This window comes from Poecilia formosa, unplaced genomic scaffold (genome assembly GCF_000485575.1).
Source record: "Poecilia formosa unplaced genomic scaffold, Poecilia_formosa-5.1.2 Scaffold636, whole genome shotgun sequence".
Classification (NCBI taxonomy): domain Eukaryota; kingdom Metazoa; phylum Chordata; class Actinopteri; order Cyprinodontiformes; family Poeciliidae; genus Poecilia; species Poecilia formosa.
The window spans coordinates 231,009-240,463 of NW_006800575.1; the positions used below are offsets into that span (position 1 = coordinate 231,009).

A 9,455-nucleotide genomic window follows, 5' to 3' on the forward strand; every position below is an offset into this window, starting at 1 on the left:
TGAGAAAGGCTGGTTTGTACAGGTCAGGTTTCAGCAGCACTTCCAGCCCTGACCTTTGACCTCTTCTGTGCTGCCATCACTATTCTACCTAAACGGAGAAACGGTGACAGAAGCAGACATGGACTCTCTGGTTTGGAGTCCCAGTGACTTTATTTACAACTTTAGTGATTCAGTCCTGATGTACAGAAGACATGAGCTTCAGCTGGTTTAAAAAAGAAAAACAGAATAAAAGTAAACGCTGTAATCTGACCATCTGATGATGTGGAGCTGAGCTCCTGAGAAAAAAATTGCAGCGCTTGCATCAATGTTTATATTTACAATTGTCAGTTCTTCAGTTTTATTCTCAGTTCTCTGATTTGTGTGCATAACTTTTAGGTGAGAAGGTTAGATGTAATATATCATTTTGTTCAGACAGCAGGAAACCTTAAAAAGGAGCTGCAGTTCAAACTTTTCACATTCAGTTTGTTCTCTGCTGTTTGAAGCTCTGATAGAAACAGGTGAAGTGAATCAGTTGAGCTGAACTTTATATATTCTCTCAGTGCTGAAAGTCTCTTCCTGCTATAAAAATGTCTCAATGTTCACGTTTCAGGTTCTTGATGGTTTTCAACATTCATAGCCTGAAGTTCTGCTTCTGCTGCAGGAGGCTGCTTCTGTTCCTGTGATGAACGTCTCAGTTTTTTATAGAGCAGAAAACCTGAAACAGCAAATAGAGCCAGAACAGCTAAAACTGAGAGACCAACTATCAGTCCAGTGCTGTCCTCTCCATCCCTTTGTCCTTCCTCATTCCCTCCATCCTTCTTTTGTTCTTCCTCTTTCCCTGTAAACAGAACCAGGAGTTAGTCTGATCTGCTGAATATCATCACCTGCTGATCTCAGACCAGCTGATTTCTACTGAAACAACAGAAAAGACAAACATCTGATCTGACATGTTTCTCTCTCACATTAGTAACCATGAAGCAGCTGCAGGTTCTGATCCAGTCAGACTCACCTGGAGCAGAAACATCCAGGTTGATGGTTTTGATGGGATCATTCTTCAGGTGAGATCTCTTCCTACGTCTAACTTCTCTCTGAACGACTCTACATTCATACTTTCCAGTATCATCAGTCGTCACATTCCTCAGAACCAAAGACACGTTTCCATTCTTCATCTCTCTGTCCTGTAGATCCACTCGGTTCTTATAAGCTGGATTCTGACCCTCATTATCAAACAGATCATCTTGATACAGAGCAACATGATCATTTTCCCCCAGATCAGGTTTGCTCCACTCTAAGACAACAACAGGTTTGTTCTCAGCAGCTCTACATGGCAGAGTGATGTTCTCTCCAGGTTCAGCTGTGATGTTCGTCTCACCTGCAGCATAAGAAACAACAGAGGTCAGAGGTCAGAGAGGAACCCTGATGAGGGTCAAAGCGAGTTTTGGACATTGTGAGTTTGAATCCCAGCCTGATGTCCTTTGCTGCATGTCTTCCCTTCTCTCTTTGCCTACTTTTCCGTCTAAACACTCAAAGGCTGCCTGAGCCAGAAAACTTTGGCCGAGAAAACATAGGCTATTTAATTATATTTATTTCTATGCAGTTTAATTAATATTCAATAAGTTAAACAGAGAATCCAGATCCCATCAGACTGCAGTCCCAATAACTACATAAGATCCATGAAGTTAAAGGTTAAACCTGCTGGGTCTGAACAGCCTCATAACTTCCCTTCAGTTCACATCTGGAGGAGAAATCTGGGCTGGTTAATCGGTCCAGTTGGATCCGTCTGATCCAAACCGATTAACTTTAATCAGAGGCTGAATTAAGCATTTTATTTAATCATGACTTCACTGCTTTAGTCCATCATCTGAATAAACAATGTAACTTCTCCTGTTTTTAGCTTTTGCTCTGAAGCTAAATGGACCCGTGAGCGTTTCACCCCGTCTGCTTTCACAAGGATTTTTGGGAGGTTATTGTTTCACTTCCCTGCTGTCCAACCGTGACGTTTGCTACGTTCCTCCTCTGTACAGACAGGTGAACCTTTCTCACTTTAATCACTGAATTCACCACAGGTGGATCCGACTGACTCTGTGGAAACGTCTGAAGGATGATCTGTGGAAACAGCTCAACTTTTACCAGAACAGTATCAAGCAAAGCCTGTGAATAATAAACTAGATTTTTGGTTTACTATTAAATTAGCAACAATTTTAACTTTTCCACATTATCATGAGGTATTTGTGTGCAGAATTTTGAGGAAATTAATTTAATACAATTTGGAAAAAGGCAGAAAGAACAATGTGAAAAGGTGAAGCTGTGAACACTTTACAGATGTGCTGCATTTTAATACATTTCTAACTTCCTCGTTGGTCTTTACATCACTTCCTGCTCACTAAGAGCATGAGCTGCTGTCACACAGAAATATTCCACTTTCTTCCAAACTGGTTCCTGCATCACATTCAGCTTTAAACAGACTGAATGTCAACACCAGCTGGACCGAGTGGATCAATAAATCTTTTATTTTATTGATCGCTCCAAGCAGGTTACAGTAAATCCACATTTACACACATGAGCAGATCAGTTGGCAGTTTTGGGTCAAGTTGATTCATTTTGAGTTAATCAACTGGAATCGATCATGAAACCTTCAGACTGAAAGATACTCGGCCTGAGCTACAGTCACCCAGCTGGTTTCCATGGTAACAGGGTCTGACTGATGCTGATGGTTGTTCTACTTAAACTAGCTCTACTTTTACAGGTCAGGGCAGTTTGAGCTGTTCTATCAGCCTCTGCTCATTAAATCCTCTAAAGTTAATATTGTGATTCAGAAAATATAGTTTTATTTTTTCCTTCCCTGTAATTTAGGCTTCATGACAAATAATGTATCCTTCACTCAAAGACAGTTTAGATTAATATTGTATTTAATGATCCTGTTCATTCTACACAAGCATCATTTGAAACTTTCATATTATGAAATTTATCCACTTATTTCCAACTTTACTGTCACCTCAGTGGATGCAGACATGAGTCTTTATTTCACTCTGACTGAGGAGGAGCTTTATATCAACTTGTATTCAAAAAGGAAATTATAAGCTAAACTTCAGCTTTACATTATTTTGGTCCAGTAAAATCAAAGCTCTGATAAATTATTTACAACAATGTTTTAGGCAAATAAATAGTCTGAAACTACGGAGGGTTGCAAAAGTATTCACACCCCTGGGTCGTTTCCATATTCTGCCACATTACAAACATAAAAATGTTTCAGTGGAATTTAATGTGAAAGATCAACTCAGATGGTGAAGAAGAAAAACTTACAGATGATCCAAAACATTTTTTACAAATGGAAAACTGAAAAGTGCGGTGTGCAAAAGCATTCAGACCCCTCGTCTCTGGGAGCAACCAGTTGCCTTCAGATTAACCAGAGTTCAGCTGTGTGTAATCTAATCTAATCTAATCTAATCTAATCTAATCTGATCTAATCTAATCTCATTAAATCCAGCTGCTCTGCGACGCCTCAGATAGAGGAGTAAACAGAACCAACTCTGCACATCACTCTGAACACACCATCCCCACAGTCTCATATGGTGGTGGCAGCATCATGCTGTGGGGTTCATGTCACACCCTTAAAAATAACTTAAAAACTCATAAATATTTTAGCTTTTGTGCAACTTTATTAAACAAATCCACGGTTCGAGCATACAGCATGTGTAGTTTTCTCTCTTTTTCCGTAAAAACATCACAGGTCATGAACTTTTCAACTCCCATCATGCATTGTGTCGTTCTTAAAGGGGTATTATCATGACAGAAATCTATGAAATAAAAAATAAACTAATTTGAGCACATAAACCAATCAAATTGTTCTAACTAAATACTAAATCAAATAAATACTTGCCAATATGATCAATATAGCTGTTAATCAATCAATATCATGTTTTTAACATATTTTCAGGCTCTACATTCAGCAGGAACAGGAAGATGGTCAGAGTTGATGAAGATGGAACCAAATCCAGACAGAAAACCTGCTGGAGTCTGAAAGACTAGAGACTCTGAGCTTCAGCTTCCAGCAGGACTGTGAGGATTTGGGTTTCTGTGTTTATTATGGTTTCTGTGTTCAGTTGAGTCTCCATGTTGTCCTGTCTGCCCCTTGGTTGCCCCAAGCTGTCCCTCATTTCCCCTGATTACCTTCCCTGTGTATTTAATCCCACCTGTTTCCTTCTCTGATTCTTGTCATGTCTATCCTGTGAGTCTCACATCAGAGTCGTTGCCATCAGTGTTGAGTATCTTTGCCTCTTTGCTCACCTGTGCTGCCTGGACTTCTCTGTGCTCTGCATTAATCATTATTTACTTATTACTCTTATTAACTCTTATTATTTGAACAATATATATTTGTTTGTTTTCTTGTACCATTTCTCTTTATTTTTTTCATGAACTTATTTCGTCATCAGTTTTAAACCTGCTTTTAAAGTGCTATGTAAATAAATTGGACACTGACATTGTCCACCTCACCACCTCATCATGACAAGGACAACAGGTTAAAACTAAACATATTCATGTGTTAGAATGGCCCAGTTAAAGTCCAGACCTAAACCCAATCCAGAATCTGTGGCAAGAGGTGAAACCTGCTGTTCATAAACACTCTGCATCTAATCTGACTGAACTTGATTGGAAAAGAAGAAAAACAAAAAATGTTCAGTCACTAGATGATCAAAGCTGGTGGAGACAAACCCTAAAGACTAGCAGCTGCAATTACAGTAAAAGGTGGATCCACAAAGTATTGGCTCAGGGGGGCTGAATACTCTTGCACACCGCACTTTTCAGTCTTTATTTGTAAAAAATGTTTTCTACTTCACTATTATATATCACATTAAACTCCAATTAAATATACTAGTGGTTACAATGTGACAAAAATGGAAAAGGTCAGTTGAATACTTTTGAAAGCTGCTGTAAAAACATTTAAAGATGCATGAAATGCACAATGTCTCGTGACACCTGGAGGCTTGTGTTGGTCAGACTGGATGTGAACCTTCCTGTCTTGATTCCTGTTGACTTGTTGTGACTCAGGAATCTTCTCTAAATACTTTGAACAAATATGAACCAGGAGCTTCATTTTGATCTAAATAGTTTTATCTTGTATTTTAAACAGAGGCACTAAAATCTGATGAATCGACTGAATTTACTGAATGTTTTGTTTGCTGTCGTCATGCACGGCTCTAAGAAATGTAAGGGATGTAAATATTCTAAGATGGAAAAATGATCCGTTACATATTTGTGGGTTTCAAAGTTTAAAAAAAATCAAACCTTTTCCTCATGAGAGTTTATGTTTTGGTTTGATTTATAATCTAATGTGTCTCCAGTTTTTAAAAATAAAAACATAACTGCAAATTCCCACATGAGGCTTGTTATAAAACAAGATGAATAAAACAAACTAAATCATTTTAGCACTTTTTTGTTCAGGTTTGGGGAAAAATCATCTTAATTTCAGCCAGATATGTCAGTACTGATGTGGCTGCATGACTGCTACTGGATTTAATCTGGATATAAATCCAAATACTGATGCAAAAATAATGTTAGAGAGATGGTCCTTCCTAAAAATATAAATAAAAAAATCTCCACCATTGTGATGCCTGTAAAGATTTTCACCTCCTGGAAGTTTAACTTTTATCTTTACAAACTATATGACCAACAAAATTAGCTTTTTCGACTAATAATTATAAAAGCATTTTAATACCAAGTGAAACTAAATAATTAAAAATAATTAAAATAATAATGACTGTATAAACTTTAACCCCGTTAAACTGGCTGACCTAATTCAACAGAGGTCCAGTCAGGCGGTTCTGGTTCTGTAAGCTGCAGCTGGAATCAGATTAATCTATAAACTATTTACTGATTTCTGAAGGAAATTTATTGAACTGCATTTTATTTAGGAGTGTAGGAATAAAGGGGACAAAATGCAGAAGTGAGAATTTGTTAAAATGTTGAAAACCATGAAACCTTTATCTTCTGGACCATAATAATGTAATAATTAGTATTTATTGTTCATTCTTCAACAAAATGTAGATTAAATACTTTAAAGTTTGTGGCTTAATGTGAGAGTGAAGATGCTAAAGGGGTGTGAATACTTTTGCAAGGCATAATGAGCATGGTAGAGTGTCTGTGATGCTGTGGGCCTTTCTGTCTAATAACCCAGGTAATAATGTTCTAGTGTCCCATCATGTCTTCTAGAATCTGCCAGAAAATTAATTTAAATAAAACATCAAAACAAAGATATTATTGTGAACAACAGCAGCTCCAGTCTGAATGCAGGAAAATCACCTGGTTAACCCAGTTAGACCAGTAGAACTAAACTGGGTTAGTCATTTCTGGGAAACTGAAACTGTTTTGGTCACGTGACGCTGTAAAAAAACCCATCTAGAACAAAACGACGAACAGAGTAAAAACCAGCATTAAAGTAGAGTTTATATCAGAGGTCCAACAGATAAACATTATTTATCATTTATTCTTCATATCTGAGGTAAAACTCACCAGCAGAACCAAACTGGACGGAGATCAGGAAGAACAGAACCAGGAACCATGACGCAGCAGGTCGAGTCGCCATTCTTCGTCTTCTAGTTCCACCAGTTTGAGTTAAATATTGTTTTATTCAAGGATAAAATAATTTAACCTTCAAAGATAAACCCTGTTAGATCATGTTGGCCACTAAACATGTAAGAAAATTCAGCTTCGACAGCAAAGCGTCGACGTGGCGTCGTCTGAACGGATGGTGGAAAGAGGAGGAGCTTAGAGGAGGAGTGGAAAGAGAAACGAAACAACTAAACTGGCTGATCTGATCTGATCTGCGCATGTTCAGGTAAATCAGCCACAACTTGGCTTCACAGCTACAGGAACAATAATAACCTCAGATCTTTGATCTACAGTCAGCTTCATCGTTCTCTGCTGAACTTTGTTCTCTAGTAAAAGATAAAAGTTTTATTATTATTCTTACCTGCTCACTAACATAAAGTCAGAAGTTCAGTCACACAGAGAGAAAGTTTCTATTTAATGATTTATTTCAGGACTGAAAGCTGTTCGGCTGTTTGAACAGGAAACACAAAGTCTGTTTGTTCTCAGTCATAAACAAAGTGACCCAGAAACGAAGAGCAGCAGCTGAACATCCTGGTTCATCCTGTCAGTCATGGCTGATGGAGCTTCATGTTCAGGTGGAGTTTTAACCCTTTGTGGTAATAGTGGTGTCTACTATTAAATTTTTAAATATTACATCCAACAACGCTACCTGAGATCTTGGCCCCAGACTATTCAACCTCCAATACCTACAAAAAGGCCACGCCAGGTCGGGACAACAGAGAGGCAGATCATAATGTTTAAAAAAAAAGAATTTAATAATTTATTTTTTCCAAAAGTTTAAAATAGGCCTACAACGATAGAATATATGAGTTAAAGACAGTTTACAAACTTCACAAAATACATACTGCACATCAGCGGCAAGTTGTTTTCAAACCCAAATAATGACTAATCAAAAAAATCAATGCAGAAAACAAAAAAACCAAAACACTGCAACCCAACCAAAGAAAACATGCAAAGCAAATGAACAAACTAAATAAACCAAATCATGCAAGAAATTGACAAATTAAACCTACATGCAAACAAAGAAAAAAAGAAAAAAATACAAATTGTAAATAAACGTACTGAAAAATAATAGAGGGACTCACCATAAACGGTTGAACCCTGGCCAGAATAAAGAATAAATCAATTAGGTAAATGACACCCAGCTGAAAAGACATGAAGCAAAAGTAAAGACAAAGCAGCCTTGCGCCACGGACAATTAGGCGAGGTGCGGCAGGAGGAGGGAGGGACACAACAGTCCACCACCAAGTCCCGAACACATCAGGATCTAAAAATGAAATTTAAGGTGAACTATGGCACTGAGCTCAACAAGCTGACATGAACCCACCTACCTCGGTTAAGAGTTCCACGTCCACAACGCGTGTCTGATCACACCCACTCCCAGAGAGCAAAACGGGACCATCAACCCATCCACGATCCTGAACCCAAAGGAAGCACAATCACCACAAACTAATCTAAAACCCAACAGAAGGAAAATCACAAAGCTAACCTGAAGACCATTACTTGATGCTGGAGGAAAGACAGGATCTCACAACGCCACCTCCACAGCTCAAAGCAACTGTATGTGAGTGTGAACCCCACACACCTGGCTTTAAAGGCTACGTTGGTGCTGCCCACCACTCACCTTAAAGGTGAATCTGCACCAACATACCACACCTTTAATGTCCAACATGTCAGCATTTATTCATCTGATGGGTTTTAATAACGAACCCACAGAACAAATAACTGCATTTGTCCCCCGATTCAGCAATAAGTGTTTGTTTAAACTGATTCCAGATCAGATTCAACTTGTTCTGGTCAAACTGGTTTCAGATTCTCTGGAAAGTCCCAAGGAGCGGCTCCCTGTTACAAGCCCCGCCCCCACCTGATGTCACTTCCTGTCTCTGTAGTCCTGCTATCTGCATAACTCACCTTATCCAACATGTTGCTGCCTGTAATAAAGCAGCTGCTGCTCAGCCTCTGTTGCTGCTCCTTCGTTCAGGTTTAGTTTGATCTGATCAGCAGAAACAACCTGATCAATAATCCAGTCTGCTGGGCTCCAACTCTGGACTCATTCAGCAGTAGAGACATTTTAATACTCATTTTAAAAGTTTAAATACAGTAAAACACATTAAACATCCAGATTCCCCACAGGGACAGCTGCTCTGCTGTCTTCTACTCTACCAGCAGGGGGCAGCACCGACCTGCCAGCTGCCAGGCCCTGAAACAACAGAGCATCTCTGATACACCAACCCTCAGACTCAGAGCTCCCAGCTCTGCTCCTCATGTTTTAGGTTCCTGCTGCTTGATTTAAATAAATGATTATCAGACTCCAGCAGCAAATGGAGCCATGCTGAGGAGGTCATGCAGTCGTTTGAGTCGGCTGTGGTAGAACAAGGAATCATGTCTATAATCTATAACATGCAGGACAGCTGGCCTTAATTCCAGAGTTAGTCTGCTCTGACTCACCTCTTCCTCCATCACAGGTAACTAATCAGGTAACTGGAGCCTGAAAGGCCCCGATTCACAAAGGATCCTCAGACTAAAGGAAACTCCAAAGGAAGACGGAGGAAATATGAATAGAAAGAAGAAATGTTTTCTTTTAACGTTTGCTTGGTTTCATACGTTTATTGTTTTCTTTGTCTATTTTATAACCTGTTGCACAGGCAAACTAGTTTATAATCTGGTATAGATCATCATATTTACCAGGGCCGTGCAGAGACTTTTGGAGGGCTCAAAGTTAAAGAGGCACAAAGAACAAGATCTTAAAACATCGTACAACATAGCAACAATCCATATTAATCAATAATCTAATATTTAATCAGATCAAACAGTCATCATGTGGAGACAATACAGAGCTAATCAAGTCCATGTTTCCCTGATTTATT

The 9,455-nt window shown here is 38.8% G+C and overlaps 1 protein-coding gene across 2 annotated transcripts; it reads right to left on the reverse strand.

The window, feature by feature from the left end:
• Positions 1 to 267: 267 nt before the first annotated feature.
• Positions 268 to 7,454, reverse strand: LOC103130451 (ICOS ligand-like). Of its 2 annotated transcripts, XM_016665928.1 has the most exons (4): positions 6,490 to 7,454; positions 989 to 1,351; positions 602 to 817; positions 268 to 568 (listed from the first exon to the last, which is right to left on the reverse strand). In XM_016665928.1, the coding sequence occupies exons 1-4, from the start codon at positions 6,560 to 6,562 to the stop codon at positions 408 to 410; spliced, it is 813 nt and encodes a 270-aa protein (XP_016521414.1). In that variant the 5' UTR covers positions 6,563 to 7,454; the 3' UTR covers positions 268 to 407. The 2 variants fall into 2 exon arrangements, with proteins under 2 accessions (XP_016521414.1, XP_016521415.1); XM_016665929.1 differs by having other exon boundaries at positions 269 to 817; positions 6,490 to 7,284.
• Between the last annotated feature and the right edge of the window lie 2,001 nt (positions 7,455 to 9,455).

Coding starts and splice junctions, on each gene's coding strand:
- LOC103130451 (XM_016665928.1), bottom strand. CDS start 6,562: ATGGCGACTCGACCTGCTGCGTCATGGTTCCTGGTTCTGTTCTTCCTG. Junction 1,352..6,489: donor CGTCCAGTTTGGTTCTGCTG/GTGAGTTTTACC, acceptor CTTATGCTGCAG/GTGAGACGAACATCACAGCT. Junction 569..601: donor TCAGGCTATGAATGTTGAAA/ACCATCAAGAAC, acceptor GAACATTGAGAC/ATTTTTATAGCAGGAAGAGA.